Source organism: Dreissena polymorpha, chromosome 16 (assembly GCF_020536995.1).
Source record: "Dreissena polymorpha isolate Duluth1 chromosome 16, UMN_Dpol_1.0, whole genome shotgun sequence".
Classification (NCBI taxonomy): Eukaryota; Metazoa; Mollusca; class Bivalvia; order Myida; family Dreissenidae; genus Dreissena; species Dreissena polymorpha.
This window is the reverse complement of record NC_068370.1, coordinates 23611211-23631068: the sequence shown is the minus strand read 5'-3', so window position 1 is coordinate 23631068 and position 19858 is coordinate 23611211. Positions and strand designations below refer to the sequence as shown.

General features: G+C 33.1%; 1 protein-coding gene across 1 annotated transcript in view; it reads left to right on the top strand.

Annotated features, from left to right (window-relative positions):
• LOC127861716 (glutamate receptor ionotropic, NMDA 3A-like) overlaps positions 1 to 19545 on the top strand; it is a 36042-nt gene extending 16497 nt beyond the window's left edge. Inside the window, exons 2-9 of the mRNA XM_052400402.1 lie at positions 3505 to 3754; positions 4467 to 5473; positions 9842 to 9975; positions 11086 to 11236; positions 14594 to 14884; positions 16264 to 16383; positions 16812 to 16888; positions 18530 to 19545. Coding sequence (XP_052256362.1) covers positions 3505 to 3754; positions 4467 to 5473; positions 9842 to 9975; positions 11086 to 11236; positions 14594 to 14884; positions 16264 to 16383; positions 16812 to 16888; positions 18530 to 19469 — 2970 coding nt within the window. The 3' untranslated portion in view covers positions 19470 to 19545. The remainder of the gene's footprint in view (positions 1 to 3504; positions 3755 to 4466; positions 5474 to 9841; positions 9976 to 11085; positions 11237 to 14593; positions 14885 to 16263; positions 16384 to 16811; positions 16889 to 18529) is intronic.
• The last annotated feature ends 313 nt before the right edge of the window (positions 19546 to 19858 follow it).

Genomic DNA, 19858 nt, shown 5'->3' with positions numbered 1-19858 from the left:
CATAAGCGATTTGCAGAAAGTGTCTGGTGACAATTATGTACACTTTGTAATGTTCCCCCTGGTACAGTATTATCTGGATTCATCTTGAATGCGAAACTATCAAAGGGTATGTACATGAAATACGTCTGATATTAATGTATTTAATACTTACGGTATTTCGGTCTTACAAAATACAAATTCGGAATATCAAAGCGTTGGTATCCTAAATTGTTGGGTCACTCGTTCAACGAAATGAATGTCCCATGAATAATTATCTATTTAAGTTGATGTATCTTTAAAAATCTGTATGTTTAATATTTGATTCAAAACCATTTTATTATTGTATATGTGTGAATGTCGAGTGTCGAATGTCGATGAGCCGTTTATACATAAGTCAAACCAAACTTTTATGTTGAATATAACACTTTATATGATGTTGTTGGTTTTAATTTACACAGATTTGATTTAATCATATTGGTCTGTTAGCGACATCATGTCATCTTTAAGCATCAGCGAAATATTTAATGAAAAAATCACATGTTTTGTCCCACCAATGCATTTCTTTTGAGAGTAAATATGAATGATGAAACTGAAAAGTGTGTGCGCTTTTCCTTGTAACATATAAACAGCTCGCATAGAGAGCTTAACGGATCTGAAGGGATCTAGAATATATTATCAATATAGTTATTATTTCGACCAAACAATATATATTTTTAGTAATTGTTTCATAAAAAGATTTTCCGCCTTATTTTTGAAAAGAAGCTACATTGATTGTTAAGAAGTGTATGTGTTCATCTTAAACAGACTGATCGATTCGAAGCGGCCATTTAAGTCGCATCTTATGGAAGATAACACCGTGCAATAATCGAAACAATTATGAATAAAAGCATCGTGTCTGCATGTTTAATTTGCACCTGTACAAGACGTTCACAGCATATAGAAGTAAAGAAGGAAAATTTAGACCCGAATGTATTGAAATAAGTACTAAAAGGATGTACAGTATAACAAAACAACATTTTGGAAGAGTTGTGGAACATACAATCATTACAACAACATTTAGGTTGCGAGAAAAACAAGAGCGCATCTATATATTTGTACAAACGTATACGTCGTCATTTTTTATCATTACGTATTATGATCACTGTATTTCATGAAAATAGATTCATTTAATATAACTCTACAATTTTAACGAAATAGACTGTGTTCAAACGTGCGCTTGGCATGACATTAAAACCTTTATTTATTTAACTTTTAGCATCCAAAACTATTTATTGGCAGCGTTTTGTTTGAACAAAAAAAAAACAACAACAAATTATGTCTCTAAACCATATTACATTTTACGCAACCATTTTATCATGCAAACACCAGCTCCTACTTTGTGTGAAGTCAATTACATTTGGAAATTATATGTTCATATTACTAATACAAAACTGTCAAAAGGCGGTGCCTTAATAATTGAATGTCATAACGCTCGAGAAAAATTGTTTGACGGGTATTGTTGTCCTATTTGTGGATCCCATACACGAAGATCATTTATCTATTTTTAATGTTCGTGCAACTCTGTTTTTACAGAAATTGGAAATCTAACTCAAGATCAAATAGTGTTTCCCTATCAAGAATAGTTCTGTGATCTTCTTGCCAGATTAATATCGTCTACAGTTACACAACGTGAGTTCCATTTAATTAAAAAATCAAATATTTATTCCCTGATAATTTTCGAAAATCTACTTTAGATGGTCTTACATTTTACTGTTTATAGAGCTCTGTAGGATGTTAATGAATTATATCTTTTAATATTAAGAATCGTTATTTCTTATAACAAAAAGCTCTTTTATATATGAATATAAATCACTAATAACTTATTTGTTACATGAAACACACAACGGCTGAAATGTATTTTTCACTGTTGAATTGAGCTGAACAGAATTAACAGGTCCAAATAGTTAGTTAAAATGTGGTTACTGACCAATTATTTGCAACTCATTTTGCTAAAAGTTGTTGATTTAAAATCAAATCTATTTTATATTCGATATTTTACAGGACTCACCCAGTCATCTAAGCCGAAATGATCCGTAAAACAAAATTGTGTCTTTGTGTCGTATGAACGAATCTTCACTAAAACTAAATTTAGGTTCACATCGTACATGCATGATCAGTTGTCAAACGAAAGTAAGGTTGATATTCAAATGCATTATTTTTCTCTTTTCGGGATATTGTTTTAGTACGTTGATGCTGCATTAACAAATATAAGTGTATATGAAGTGGAAACTCCAAAAATAAACAACGGTTGCGATAGACACATATGAACATTTAGATGCCCATAATATCACTTTAAACGGTTAAAATATGTTTTCTTAAATGACTGTAACAGAGGCATTAACAACTAAAATGGTATAAGTTATCTAAATCTACTTCATAAAAACATAAACAATACCGGTTGTTTAAAGAATGCAAGAATAAATTTCAAGTTTTCATGTACTATTTCTGATGGGCAATTTCAGCAGCATTCACTCGGCTATTATGAAACTCAAAATCCGGATTGTATAGCTGAAAACTATATGATAGATGTTCGAAATGGGCATATTCGAAGATTTAATTACAAGTGTGTGTTCCTATCCTTACTCTAAATCTGTTGATATGTTACAATATTCAAACAAACATTGCAGCGATCTATCCATTAATGAAATTTCAGTGAAATATTCGTTACGGTCTTAAGGTTAAGGTGATGAAGAACAAGTAAGAGAGAAAACTAGAACCCACGATGATCAAAAGTGAACCTGACACAATTTGGTGGATATTTGTATTAAATCTTTCGGTCACATATCTTACAATATACGTTTACACCGGTATATGTTTTGGAATATTAACTAGTACAACTTTTATACTTTTGCATTTTGAGATTAACGAAAATAACAAACAGAATTAATTGTGACAAGCATTAAGATAAAACAAGGTCTTAGACATGAGACCAGTGCTTGTGGTTAAAATTTGTCACTTATTAGTATTGCTTCACTATATACTAGCAAAAGTGATAATATGTGTGTGAAAACATTCTAGCTTTTGGTTTGATCGCATTTACTTTGACTTTGGAATACATTTCAACTATTGTTTGTATTTACTTTTGTATTAAGATCATTTATGGGGAAACACAGAGCGATTCCGTAAGGGTAGTCTTTTGGCGAAATTCAATACAACAGGGGGAGGGAACAGCTTCAGAATTAAAAACCTCTCATTCAAAGTTCTATTTAACCGACACACAGATAAAATTTGTCCAGCTTTCGACCAAACTTGTTATTATTAGTATCGCTCGCAGGCTAACAGCTTAGTTGAAACAATATCAGTTTACCAATCTTATACAGGTCGTTTCCTTACTTTACATGTTTAACACTTTCTTCTCTGTAACATGCTAATAATCTCACTGGTATAATATACGCTATGATAATAAAACATGTCTAATGAAGTTTGCAACTTCACTTTAAAACATCCCAGTATTATTATTATAATTATGTTGAATATATCTTGCAGGCTCACAGCTCGCAGCTCCTGATGCTTAAGCCCTCACAGACGGACCAGGCTGACGCTTACCTGAAGCTCTTCCAAGCCAATTTCTGGTTCAACGTCATTATCATAGTCCAAGACGCTTTGGCGGCCGACGGTTTCTATGAACAAATGAAATCTAAGACCCAGGCCGATGCAAAATGGAACGTTGCATTTAAGATCATGCCTGAAACAATATCAGACGTATCACTGTTTTCCATATTTACCTCACTGCTAGGTAATGAACCAAAGATCGTTGTTATTCATGCGGATTTGGTGCTAGTGATGCGGATATTTAAATATATTGCTGTTGGGAATTTCACATCCGTCAATCATGCTTGGTTTATAACTGATTCTAGTTTTACAAGAGATCACAATTATCTGGGAGTTTTTCCGTCGGGGACATTTTCTGTCATCCATAACTATGTCTCAAACACGGACGATGTAGTTCTAGATGGTACGAACTTCTTAATTAAGTCAGTGATACAGAGTTCGGATAGAGCTTACATCCCTCGCAGCTGCTGGTCTAACGATACAAGAAGTTCAACAACTCCTATAAGTGATTATATGTATCGGTAAGTTACAAAAATTATATCTAAATGCTTGATGAACATTTAAATAACGAACATCAACATAATAAAAGGAAGCAAACTAAAAGAAACAAGATATACCTTTAATAAATATATTTCGCCATCTTGTTTAAAACACGTTGATCCAAATAATGCAATTATGTTAATAGAAACAATATTTATAGACACACAATTTTCAGTTCGAACGAATATTTCGGCTTTTTTTATTCACTTACATCTTCAGAGCGAAAAAAAACACCACTATCGCCATAGACATAAGCTACGTATATTATAATTATATCAAAATGTGTATCGTGTTGGATTTATAATCTATACATTATTTTAGAATTTTAAAGTCAACAATACTCACCGGACGGTCAGGTGACATAAAGTTTGACAATCAAGGAAAACTGGACGCTTCCAATTTCATTGTACAACACCTCGTTAGAGAAGATGGCCAATCATCATTTTGGCGTCGTATAGGATATATTCACGGTGACGACGTTAGTCCATTTGGCATTGTTTGGCCTGGCGAATCCCTTACAAATCCCATTTCCTTTGGGAGGAAAAAATACAGAGTTGTGACAAATCCTGTGAAACCGTTTGTAATGGATATATTCCCACATCCGGATTATGGTTATTGTGCCACAGAAACCCCGTGTGTTTATATAAACAACACTGGGCGAGACAATGTGATACGTGCTCTCAAAGACTATGAAAACGGAACAGTGAATTCAAGCAATCCGTATGTGTTAAAATGCTGTAGGGGATTATCGGTAGATTTGCTCAATAGATTAGCTAGAGACTTAGACTTTGATTACGATCTTTATATCGTTGCTGACACCACGTACGGAAAAGAAGTGAATGGGACTTGGAATGGCATGATCAGAGAACTAATGACCGGCACTGCACATATGGCTGTTGCAGCGTTCAGCATAACTAGGGACAGAGTGAGGGTTATAGACTTTTCAAGTATATATTTCTTCTCAGGGTTTTCAATTCTATATACTGAAAAGCAGAGAGCATCAAATATGCAAGCGTTTCTTGATCCATTTGCGCCGTCTGTCTGGTTTGCGATTTTGATCGGGGCCACATTAACTGCCATTGCCATGGGAATATTTGAATGGAACAGTCCATTTGGTTTGAATCCTTGGGGGAAAAAAAGAAAACAAAACTATACTTTGGGGTCCGGCATGACAATGGTGTATTCGGTCCTTTTCGGCCATACTGTTAAAACAAAGTCACCAAAGGCGTGGCCAAGTAAAGTTATGCAAAATCTGTGGGCATCCTCGTGTATATTTGTTATAGCAAGCTACACGGCAAACCTTGCCGCATTTATTGCTGGGAAACATGCAGGGATCATATACAGAAGTGTCCACGACTCGTGGGTAAGTATCATTATATTTAATTTTCTTACGATTTCCGAAGGAAAGGTTCCTCTCTAAAATGGATTTGTTCCTATACAATACACGGGTATATAGGTCAACACGTGTCATAGAATTGTGGTCTACGAATTATTTGTATCTCATATTATATCGCTGTGCAGTTCAAAACATCGACCACTACCAATCACTTCAGTCGTAATATTTTCTTATGTTAAATTTAATCTGATTCGGACGTGAGTGATTTATTTAGCTGCGATTTTATTATATCGTATTTTTCTCTCTCTCAGAAATTCATGTCTTAACGCTTACTAAAATAGACAGTTGAACCTATGGAATCATTCTTTATCATGTATGCCATCTATTAGCAATCTCTCATTTAAATCAATAAGACAAATAAAGTCAAACTCTAAATAGAATGCTTTATTTATGTTTTACATGCTACCATAATTCGTAGATTAAAAAATTTCCTTGCATAATGTAGCTTGACACTAATGAGATAAATTACCTGAATTATACATGTTGAGTATATTTATGTTACTGTCACTGCGTCTCAAAAAAGTCGCAGATGATATACCAGTCATCTTTGCGGATATAAGTCTCAGAGGAAATAAATCAATATCTCAATATCTCAATTCTTGCAAACACTGTATTTAAGAAAATAACATGGTGCGTGGAATTGAATTTCATTTCGTCTGACAACTGTATAATAGACCGGGCGGCCAATGCCTTATGATCAACATCGCATAAATAACGCCTTTTCATTCATCATTTGCCATCGGCGAAAGTCAGTATAATGTGATTGATTATAATAACGATCAGTAAACTAAGAATATTAGTTTCTTCGTAATGGTTTGTACGTATATTGAGTATTGTGTTTGCTGACCATTTAAAGCATCAACAAAATAACATTACTATAATGAACATTTATTTGTTTAAAGGGGCCTTTTCACAGATTTTGGCATTTTTTAACTTATTCATTTAATGCTTTATATCGATAAATGTAAACATTGGATCGTAAAAGCTCCAGTAAAAAATCAAGAATAAAATAAAAAAAAGGAAAAGAACATTGCCCGAACCAGGTTTCGAACCAGTGACCCCTGGAGTCCTGCCAGAGTCCTGAAGTAAAAACGCTTTAGCCTACTGAGCTATTCCGCCGAGTACACATGCTGAATGTATTTTATACCTTATATAAGCAATCTTCGTAGTTTCACAAAATTTAACGACAAAAACAGAACTCTCCAAATTATTCATTCGTTTCGCGTTGCAACGCTTTATAATTTTTAGGTTTGAAAATCGTCAAAAGATGCATATAATGGCTCTATTAGACCATGGTAAATGTTCAGAATTACAGTTTCCTTACAAATATCATAACTAAAACGAAAATTTGCGAATCCGAAACAACTTTTTTCAATTTTGTCAATTTACCAAAGCGTGAAAAGATCCCTTTAAAGGGATCTTTTCACGGTTCGGTAAATTGACAAAATTGAAAAAAGCTGTTTCAGATTCGCAAATTTTCGTATTAGTTATGCTTATTGTGAGGAAACAGTATTACTGAACATTAACCATAGTACAATTTGGCCATTATATGTATCTTTTGACGATTTGAAAACCTAAAAAATATAAAGCGTTGCAACGCGAAACGATTGAATAATTTGGAGAGTTCTGTTGTTGTCGTTTAAATTTACGAAACTATGAACTTTGCTTATATAAGGTATACAGTACTCAAACTGTGTATACCTGGCGGAATAGCCGAGAGGTCAAATGCATTTTTACTTCAGACTATCTCCAGGACTCCAGGGGTCACTGGTTCGAGCCCTGGTACCGGCTACTTTTTTTTCCTTTTTTAATTTTATTCTTGATTTTTTACTGGAGCTTTTAAGATCCAATGTTTACATTTATCAATATAAAGCATTTAATGACAAACTTCAAATCTGTGAAAAGGCCCCTTTAAGCGTCTGTGTCAACATATTATAGAAATCTTAATGCATTAACATTGATAAACATGCAATTTGAATAGAGGTTTGAATAAGTAAACAATAAAAGTATTATTAAACAGCAATAAACAAAATGAGCAGGAAGTCAACATATATCATTTCTGCTCTCTTGAATCTTCCTCCAAACCATAGTATACATTGATTTTTATATCAGAATGCGTGTACACTTTCATCATTGTGTTCTCTATCTTTACCGTAATAAACTCTCTGAACAAATATTTTTATTTTAAATGTTTGAAACAAATAAACCTGATAAGGAAATGCTTGGTATTTCCAACCAATCAAAGTAAATTTTCATACGCACACATAAAACTATGACTTCAAACGTCTTCTTTTGTATAGTTTTCACTTGTTTGTTTAACCCTTGTCGTTTACATTTACGACCATGCTGAACAAAATGCCAATTTACACACAAACGACAGTTTGTGGTTAGGCGGTAATGCTCTTAGACGTAATATGCGTAAGGCAATTTGAGCATGCTTTCTATGTTTACATGATTAGATTTGTTGACAATAAACAACTGTTTTATAGATATCAACATTGTATATAATCTGAAAGCAACAAAATCAAAAAACACTCCGCACGTGTCCAGAAACTTTTATAAGTGCATACGATAGCTATTAATATACCATTTAATTAATGTCATGGTGTTGTCTACTGAATATCAGTAAATGTAAATAATCATCGCATGCAGAGAAAACGTTAATGGACTGTTAAATATGTGCAATAAATAGTCACTTTCGGTAATTATGAGATCGTATGATTGCTCTGTATTGCCTACTTCTGGAGGAAAGATGTCAACAGGCTATGTAATTTATTTCTACTTAAGAATAGGGATTGGCTAAGGCGTAGCGAGAAAAGTGTTGATTAACTGCGATTACAAGAAGAGTAAATATATCGAAATAAATGTCATTTAATGTATGTAATGCACTGTTAATAACATATATGCGCAATATCACGTACGCGGTAATTTTAGACGTTTTTAGTGTTATATCGACATTTTCTTTCTGAACGTAGTTTGTGTTGTTGATGACCGTTCTCTGTAGATGATTTACAAAGATTAAAAGAAAACTGTGCTTCTTTTTCCATCGTTATTTCGTTTGCAAACACCATTTTATCTTCGCCATCAATCCTTGCATGCAATCGTACAAAACTGTGTCAAAGACACAATGACACAATGACGTGACTAGTAGAAATAAATCGATGTTGATGTATTCGACTGCCCTGTGGAAAGAAGCGCTATTTAGAGAAAACACTTTGTTCAAGGATTTCGTATCAAAAACTGTTCAAGATAGGTTATGGTTTCTCTTCTGTACTGCAGAATTGAATATCTTACTATTAGCGATAAATGTTTGTATTTTGATTCTTTAGTATACACCAAAGATTGTTCGGGAGTGTTCTGTCGGCTAAAAAAGCGTGATTTAATACCCGAAATATATCTTAAATCTCCACATCTTTCCATATTAATGTTACCTCGCTGGCGCTCTACTCTAATTTATCTCAAACTTTGACTAGTCACTAACATTATAGGATATCCTTATTGTTATGCTATATTTCATTACATGTTAATCCATTTCATAACAACATATTGCTATTAGACTCGTTGAACGACGTAACGTTTTTATATTTTAGTTAATGTAATACACATTCTTCATCAAATGAATTTTGCCATGTCTTCGATTTTCTTTCTGTGTACATGGTATATAATCTTGTGGTACAAAATATAGATAAAATAGTACGTAACTTCTTTTGATCATTCATATATCTATAATTACAATATAGCTTTCCACGATTACAGTTATATTCTGTAATAGTCGCATATTTCTGTGTATATTTATTTTTAAAAGCTGCTCGAATGCTGGTATGCAATGATATTTTATTTGCAACACATACATGAACCATATATAATGAGTCTTTGTCTGGGTTTAGATTGGTAGTGGGAGGTCATGTGTTCATATAAATTGCGGCCATACTATTAATTAATAATTTATTTATTTTACATATTGGTTAAAATGATATAAACATAAATTAGAACAACAATATGAAATGATTAAAAAAGGGTGTTGAGTATACCGACAGATCTAAAGTTACATGTGAATAGGTTTAAGTAACGTCTCTTTGTCTTTGAATGCGCTCCATAACCAACCTTGTCATATATTATAAAATCGTTTTACGGAAATGTTTTTTATGGTTTTTGTTAAGCCAAATGAGACATACACTGTTTTGAAAACAGAACACTTAATTTGTAGGAAATAAAACATGCGTGTTAACTATAAATGCTTTAAATTTATGAGTACAAATAATACCATTTGTAATTACTTTAAAAAAGAAAAAATGCGAATGCTGCATGTGTATTTGTAAGTTGTGCTCTCCTCAGCTCCTAGATATCAACGTGGGGGTTCTACCTGGCAGTGCTGTAGAGGGAATCGTTAAGAAGCTCAGCCCTAAATTGTATACAAAATCTCAGAAGTGTCTTGTCGACACCACTGATAACGCCATAAACAAACTCATGTAAGTATACCTAATTCGCGGCTACATCGCAATCAACAAACTTTTAATGGAAATCAACTGCATTCACGTGTACATCACCAGCAAAAAACTATTTAATTTACTGATTGTATGTTAACAATTCCATCAAGACACTTATGTAAGTATGCGAAGTTCATATCTACAATTTATCATCAATTTTATGTAAAATCACAATTACTGTCTAAACCGCCATTACCAAACTCCTGCAAATATATCGTCCTCATGACTACAAGGCCATCAAATTCATGCAAATATACCAAATTCATGTCTACAACACCATCACTACAGTCATCAAGATGAACTGAATTTATATATACAGCGCCATCAACAATTAAACATTGATGTACTGAATTCTTGACTACGTTCCTTGCAACTAATGCATAAAAAGCTAACTCGTGGCTTTACTGCAATAAACAACTACTGTTAAAATACTGAACCATGTCACCGTCGCCATCAACAAACTAATATCAATTTAAGAATTAATTTAAAATACGTCATCGACAAAATTATGTTTGTAGATTGAAACCATATCTGAAAATAAACCTCAAAACAAATATTGAATATTAATTGAAGATTAATTAATGAGCACTGTATTAATTAACAAATGCTCGATGTCGCTGTCAATAAAATCGTTTTCAAAACACTGTAAAATTGTCAAACGCGTAATGATTGTTAATACTCGAACAACATCTTCATAAAAACACCAAACGCTCATAAATAGCTATCGTTCCGAAATCCTTAATCGACATTACAGTGAACGCGCTGCAACACGACGTATATACCCATGATAATGGTAAACAAAAGGCTATACACATTCAGCAACGTGTGAATTTGTTTACAATGTATACGTTATTGTCAGACAGAGAATAATATCAATGATTTTTCTTATATACTCTCTGAAGACAAAGGTTGAACTATTTAAGTAATTATATAAATAAATACTATATCGTTTAATATATATTAATTATTCATATGTTTATTTGTCCAAAAAAAGGAAACTATCATTCTGAAATGTGTTGTAGTTTTCCACTAATAGATTGTAATACATGCATGATTTTTAATTAAAATATATGTTTCATATGATTTTTTCAGAGGAGCAGATTTAGACGCATACCTTGGCGACTACCCCATACTCGATTATGCAAGGGCGAAGCTTGATCCAGACTGCAAGCTTCGATTATTGACACAGACGTTTGGCGAAGACGGCTATGGAATCGGCCTGCCGAAAGGTTCACCGCTGAAGGTAAATGCTGAAGGTTGGTTTTATCTGACGCAGTCGAGGGTAAAGTTAACTTATTTTGTAGCGTTACCTGCATTTGCACTGTAGAACTAAGTGTGTGATTGTTTATTACTACAGACAAAGTACACGTCCCGCTCAATCAGAATGCATACCTTTGTAAAATATGTTTCTAAAAAGTGTGTCCAACTCCTTTTTCTGCTTGGAACGTTTTGCTTAAGCTGTTTTTGAAACAATTTTGATTGCGACCAGTTTTAGACCTTCGTTTTTTGTCCGATGTATACAATATTGTAGATTCGTTGTTCGCGATTCGGTATTTGTGAGACATTTCTTTTTTCTTTCGTATTGATTTTAAAATAAGTAATGCTACATTTATTCATTTGGTTAATTATGTTTTTCTGTATGAGTTCGATATAGTATTGGTAATATGTTAAGACCTGTGTCGTTGTTTTATGTACTATGTTAACCTTTTGTATATTCAGTGTTCACTTCTCTCAGAAATAGTTTAATCATTTGCATATCATAAATTATCTTCCCTGTAAACTGCAATACAGAAATTCCTTCGTTAGAACAAGGATACTCAATAAAATATGGAAATATATCATCATAATAAAAACATATTCCGTTCGTTTTAACGACGATGTTATCATATTGTATATTCTGATGATTCTAAATTTCGGCGTCGTGTTATGTCGACTTATATGCATTTCAATTGAATAACTGGAAAACGTAATAATTAAGACACTGTGTCGACAATTCAGATTTTGGGAAGAAACTTATTTCATTTTAAATTAGTTTATGATGGAGTTACAAATGCTAGACATACAATAACTGATTTGGCAATGTAGTCAAAAGAAACTTCAGTTTCCCAAACTAATCAACACCACACGCATGAAAATTATAGATATCTATTTAATTAAACTTAAATTAAATTGAAAAATAATTTTGAATTAAAATCATAGTGAAACATCAAAGAGAAGTAATGATAAATGAATTCATATGTTAACATCGTTATAAGAAACCGTTACTTACTAACACTCAATATTGAATTTGAAAATAGTAAAATCATAAAATGCTTTACATGTTAGTAACGATTGGATTAAGACTGCCTTAAATACGTTTTTGATCAAGACGACTATTAGACATTGTCTATGATGTATTTAATTGGGATTATCATCATAGCACCAAACTAATCCACACTACTTGTATTCCTAATCTGTTCTCAGCGTCTAATTATCATTGGTTGTGTTTTCCAGTCAACCATTATACTCAAGGTTTGCATTGGCTAATTGATATCTGTTTTTGCTCGGGTGAAATGGTCATATTTGTTTTGTTGCTTGGAAGGGCAACCAACATCCCCAACAATGTTTTAAATAAACGGAAACTATTCATTGAAATCATCATGGTGTCGGAATATTGATTTCATAGCAGAATTTTCTACATTCCATGAGCACATAGTCGTAATATGTAATATGAATAAGACAATGCAATGAATCTTTTGTTTGATTCCAGGATATAACAGTGATATGATTTCCTCAGTAAAGTTATTATTACAATTTTTAGCGTTATCGAACAAAAATCTAACTAACATAAGGAATTTCATTCACGTAAATATTCCGAGAGCAAACACATATCCTCTATACATATACATATACTGACCGTTGTGTTGGTGTGTGTTTAATTTAACTCGTGGCCGGGTTACCGAATAAGATCATTTCGCAATATTACGTTCTCCTTGCGCATGAAACGCACGTGTAATTTTGGCGTTAGTTACTAAATCGTCGTCACACGGTTTATCTCATGGCCAAGAGGTATTTAGTCATTACCAAGAAGTATATCGTCGTAAGCGATATACAAACACACACACACACACACACACACACACACACATATGCCATGTATATTCCACCTTACGTTATTTAACCCTTAGTCAATTATTTGGGAATAAAAATTCATGGACTTGATCCTTCTGGAATTCGCTGACCCGGCATTCAAGGAAGCGAATCACTGGCAGAATATTTAAGATAAATGTTTTTCATAATATTCAGACCTGATCCGTCATAAAATATGCGTCATCCATCAAACGGTCGCATTGAATAAAGCTTCACATCGCCTTTATCAAGATATGACGAATGTAAATCTCGTGTCCGAACTAATATCGCTCAAGATTAGCCTCTGACCGTTTGAACCAATCGATACTTGGGAAACTCTATCAGGCGTTTTAACAATTGAATTACATACGAAATGAAAATGTTGTCTAAGTTGGATTGAATTGAATTGAGGATAATGTTGTTTGCACAGAAAGCGAAGCTTTGATCGAAACACGCACACTGAATGTATTCAACTCACTAACTTTTGAGAAGTTAAAAAATGATAAAAAAACATATTTCATTTAATCGCAAATCAATTTAAACAAATTAATTTGAATTTTAAAGTCATCAATGTAAACTAGTTTCATACTTGTCCATGGAGCGTTGCCTCAATTTGATTCTGTAATGTCAATACCACCAGTTTAGTCAAGTTCTAACATTCAAAAGTAATCGACAGCCTAAAAAGCGGTGACAGAAAGCAAACTGTATCAACCTGCAGGCATACTGGACAGATGCGCGATTTAATAAATGCTAACGTAAATTACAATAAAATAAATACAATGTTTTGAAATCATGGAAGTTAATACAGTCACTCAAACTTATTATCGGTACAGTAAAGTTGTTGAAACTTTTTTACAGGTTGAAATCAAAGCATTCAAAAACTTAAGCCCGTTGTTTATTTTTGTTTACCGAACTCATTGCTGGAAATATTACCAACACTAAGAGTGGTTTGTTTATTTATTTAAGCGATATTTAATTAACACAAACGATGTTTTGTTCCTCATTAACATTTTATTTTCCGTCTTACTGTTTGTATTGTGACACATACTGTCGACCATAACAAGGTCATTATTTCGGTTATGTTTACCGCTGCCTTCCGTTAGAGAAATGGCATTAATGAATTTACTGTTTACAAGTACAATCTCTCTGGCTTACATTCTCTTGAGTATAAAAAATATGTAGGATTTCCGTATTTAGTCTTATACAGATATCTCATATATTTGCGTTTCACATAAGTAGCCCTGTTTGACGAAGGAATAGTTGTACGATTAATTGTTCATATGTCGTTAATGTTTTAGGTATTATTAAATAAAGTCGATATACTTTAATTTGATAACAAGGGGATACATCATTTACTGAAAATAATTTTTAAAAACATTTAAATGTATGTAGGCTTTTACTAGTAATAAGAATACCTTTAGTAGCCATTTTTTCCTTCATAGAGTCTTCCTTTAGTTTTCACTGAACATCATCAAAAAATAACCGATTGCAGACACCACTTTCTGAGAAGATAAACGGGTACCACGAAAGCGGTTACATCGATGATCTAATTGACGTCCATTTTGCCGACTCAAGGTGCTACAAACAGCGCATCAAGTCGGAGGATTCCCGGCTCGAAAAGCAGCACCATGCGGGCAGCTTTGTCATGCTATGTGTGGGTATGGTGGCCGGCTTGATTGTCCTCTTTCTGGAACACGCGATATTCAAGTGGCTCGTGCCGAAACTACGAAAGAGGCCGGGACACAGTTTTTGGAAAAGCGTGCATGTTATGTTCTTTAGTCAGGTAAATCTTATATAAGCCTCACACTATCAAAATAAATTTTAATTCAAAGAAAGTTGAAACGCAAACTTTTAAGCATATGAAATGCTGAATATGTGTAATTCAAAAAGAACGTCAAAATGCTCCCTAATATTTTTTTCAAGTGGTTTTACTTGCCGAAATATTGATGTCCACATATTTGTCTAGATGTAGATATTTGGCATATTCTGATATTAAGCCTACGATATTATATATTATATTGACAAACTTATCTCGATGCAACTGGCCGTGCGTGATTGATTTTAGAGCACATTTAGACATCTCAATACGAATCGACAATTGTGAATAGAAAAGCGTATTAGCCATCGAAATTGACGAAATACAATCACATGGCCAAACAATTTATCCTCTTAAGATCAATATGTAACACGGTTTGTCCGAAGTAATCTCGTTTGCATGAACGTCTTCAATCAATGGAGAATCTCGAGAAAAATTGTTTTACAAATTCAGCCGAAAATAATTCGTCTAACAAAATCTCTAAGCTGGCGCATATTTTCCGCCCTTAAGGCCGATTATCAATCTTACAGCCCATTATAATGTGTGGGGTTGTTTCAACACCTCAACATAATTAAATTCCGTGTTATTTAATCGTGTGTTTGCATGTGCCATCAACACTCACTCAAAAATAAAATTAATTAAAGGGATTCACGTTTTGATAAATTAACAAAATAAAGTAAAAGTTTCACATTCGCACATTTTCGTTGTAGTTATATTTGTGAGGAAAAAGTAATACTGAACATTCATCATGCTCTAAAATAGCCATGATATGCATCTTTTGATGATTTAAAAACCTGAAAATTAAAAAGCGTTTAGACGCGAAACGATTGAATAATTTGGAGAGTTCTGTTGTTGTCATTATATGTTGTGACACTACGAAGATTGCTTATATAAAGTATAAAATACGCCACTTATTGTATGAGCACGGATGGACTAGTGGTCTTGGCGTAAGTCTTCTACTCCAGGGGTCAGTGTTTCGAGCCCGGTTGAGGGTTACTTTTTTATTTTTTTATTTTTAGTCTTGTTTTTTTTACTGGACGTTTTTAGAAACAAAGTTTATATTTATCAATATAAAGCATGTAATATGTGAAAAGGTCCCTTTAAAACAATTAGAATTTATATTAACATTTATATTAATTGTCAATTTAATTTAAGATGTTTTTTTATCTACACTGAATGATTTAATTATATAAATGTTGGAAATATATTCTTATTAAAATTGTGGATGAATATTCCAAGCTTGATTTTGTGCAGCAAAACAACCATGGCATATGCCTTGAATCCTTTATGCTCTGTGTATGAGAACGTTTTAATCATAAGATATTCATCCCATTGACTTGTTTCAGCGTTTGCATAGGGCGATCACCAGCGCCGAACTTGTGCCTATTCATGAGACATACAGAGAGATGTTGGGCATAATGAAAAGTCGGGATTTCATCAAGTTCTTCCAGAAAAACACAATCAAGGTAATTTGGTTCTGATTTTTTAGATGGCGCCTTTCAATGTTGTTTTATTTCTGTCCCGAAATTAATGGTTTCGTTATCTGAGACATCGGATCATTGGACGCATCCGCATTATTCTTTTAGCCTAGTAAAATTTTTATTGAATGTTTACAGTCACAAAATTTCGCTGCTGTCTGTGTGAAAACAGCACGTACCTAAACGGTTTGCTTATTAAAAGATTAAACAGGTTTCGTCGTTCTGAACAAAATGAAAAAAAGAAACATTAATGTATTGATCTGGTTACAATATATTTATTATACTGATTTTATTCTACCTACGTGAAATAAGTTATGGCTTTTCCTACTAAATAATATATAATTGTGATTGTGAATGATTATTTCATCTTATGCTTTTCTACTATGTTTTATATCGATTTTATTCCACATGTTCAGACGAATAAAATGGCGGATGCAGCCAAGAGAAAGCGACTGAATCGCAACTTTTTCGACATTATTGAAAAGGCTAAATGGTATGTTTAAGTGAAAATATGCTCGTTACACATGTTTAATCACATTTGGTCGGCTGCGTCTGTGTGTTTGTATTAAATGTTTTACAAAGCACATTGTGTAGTGTATCTCACAAATTCGTCGTTTAGAATACTAGTTCCACACGTCATATTTGTATTTCAACCCACCCTCAACCACCTATTAAAAACAAACATTTTTTTCATATTTAGTTGAAACTTTTGCTCCCAGGATATCCATTAGTAATGAATTAATTTTTGCTTTTCGTTGTGAATAAGATTTATAAATAGTTTAACTGTTTTAATTTTAAATAATTATTATCGCGCTGGGTATTTTCGACGATGTAAGACGCCTATTAATGTCCACAAAAATAGTCGTTTTTTGCCCTATACACTTATCGTATGTCATCTGTTGGAACTGTCTTTTTGCGAATTAAATAGACGTGTCTTACACAGAGCATGCGCAAAACGTGTATTTATATAAATAAGCGTGATCGTCAAAAATAATCCTACGTCGATAAAACCCATTCTAAAGATATGTAAATATATAAAGATTGCTATACAAATGCAATACATTAAATATATATATATATATATATATATATATATATATATATATATATATATATATATATATATATATATATATATATATATATATATATATATATATATTTGTGTTCATGAATCATAAAAATTAATAGCAAAAATTTAACTGTTGATATTTCGTGATATGTCATCTTACACATTGTTATTAGCAGTCCATCGTCATCTCATACTGTGTAAGTACCTGTGTTTGAGTAGTTTTATTATATGCAAATTATGAACCGTTTCATTATATGTTGTCTATTTAACATTAAAACTTTGGTTGCATTTACTCGTATTATGGTTGCAACATATCGATGAATGTTTTATTATAGTTTTTAAAAACATACTTTTATCATACACCGTTTGCATATTGCGTCATGACAGTGTTTTCCGGTAGTCTTGTCTTGTTCTATATATCTTTCTGTATTTAATATAATGCTTAACTACAGTTGCTTTAATAGTCTGGTATGTATAAATATTTAACTGCATGTATATCCTGTCATGACATACTAATATTTCACTTTCTTATTATTAGTAGTAGTTGTTTAACGTTCATATGCATTACGATATAACACAGACAACTATGCATTAAGATATAACACGGACAACTATGCATTGAGATATAACATAGACAACTATGCATTAAGATATAATTCAGACAAGAAATAATGCATCGATTCAGTATAATGTTTCTTATAAACGCTAAGTAATAAATGGTGTTCACTCAATAAAACGTAAATACAGGTATACTACTTTATTTAACCGCGACACCGTTTCCAGCAAAATCAATTATGTACTTATTTAAAAATAAACGTGATTGAATATTGTCAAAACATGTATATTTTTAAAGGTGCAAAGTGAAAATAATTTACAGCTATCAAAACATATGAAAAATAAAAGAACTTTAAAAAAACTATTGATAGAGAGTCTATGAAGAAACTATGAGAAATAATGTGTCATTTGTCGTGAATATGTAAAAAGCTACATCTTCTGTGATTGTTACTTGGTCTGTCATATGTTGGTAATGCTGTTCATGTAATGGGTTTCTAAACATTTCAGGATGAAACAAATGCAGGACAATCATTTGTTTGGGGATGACACGTCACAGATGTCACTTACACCGGACATCAGAGAAGTATCCTTACGGAATATTTCACAAGCCGTTGATCTAGAGGAGTTCCGGAAACAAAATCAGTTGGAAAATCTATGCCACTTAGATGACATTGTTATACCGCGACGCCAGGCCAAAACAGATGAAACAGAGTTCAAATGTTCGTTCACTAATTTAAACGATGGCTTCAATTGGTCTTTTCCTAATTCGGATTCCCACGAGATCAATGCTCGGCCTTCGTCATCTGATACATTGTATGACACAAATAAGAAAAGGTGTAATGGTATGGAATCTGCTTTAAACGACAGTGATGAATTCGGCCCATTTATAACCGGTACCCTGGATACCAATTCCTTTAATTGCCCCGTTTTTGAGGTAGGTTCATACCCATCGCCTGTCGTGCATTCGGATAAAAGGTATTCGAGAAGCGAAGAACATGTGTATGAGGTTCCCGCAGGGTCGCTTTCCGATTGCAACCATAAACCAAAAATTACCTCCAACGGAGATGCTTTTTCAAATATCATTAAACCTAAGACAAAAATGCTAAGTTTTGCCCAGGAACCGTTTTTGACAACGGACAATTCATCCGAAGCAAGTTCGGTCGCGACATGCGATGTAGTCCAACAGAGACGTTTATCCATACCAGAGACAAAGCAGAAAGATTCACGTACGTTTCATCCACGCAAACGTCAAACCATCCATGGTAATCGAAGGGGGAGAAGCCAGACTGCTTTTAAAGTTGACAAGTTTAGTAAAGAGGAGTTATTGCTCATGTGGAAGCCATCTGAGTTAGAACTTAACGATAAACTGCATGCAGATGTGAAAGACAAACAGCGACATGACACAAAATTAAACTCACCTAAAATTCAAATGAGTACTGAAGTTTAAGAAAGATATTGTGTTTTTAAAGTGCTTACAAAACATTAAATACCGGTATATAAGTGCTGTCATGACTTAAATAGAAGTCGCTATTGTTGTGTGTTTTTATGACATAGCAAAAGTATCATATATTTACTGTATATTTACTTCTTTATGATGGTGTCTTCTGGTGTAGAGGAAATTCAAGATAAATTGGTTATGAAACTTTTTGATAATGTGTTAAGTAAAATCTGCCATGTTTAATTTATACATGTTTCCATTCTATACGATTGACCATTTAATTCACCAAATAAGCGATCGCTCCGCCCACTTCGTTTTCTTGCATTAGACAATTTTTCCGTTACGCAATCACTTTTTACTTGTAAAACCTTGTCGTGGCGGAAAACGCTATATGATTG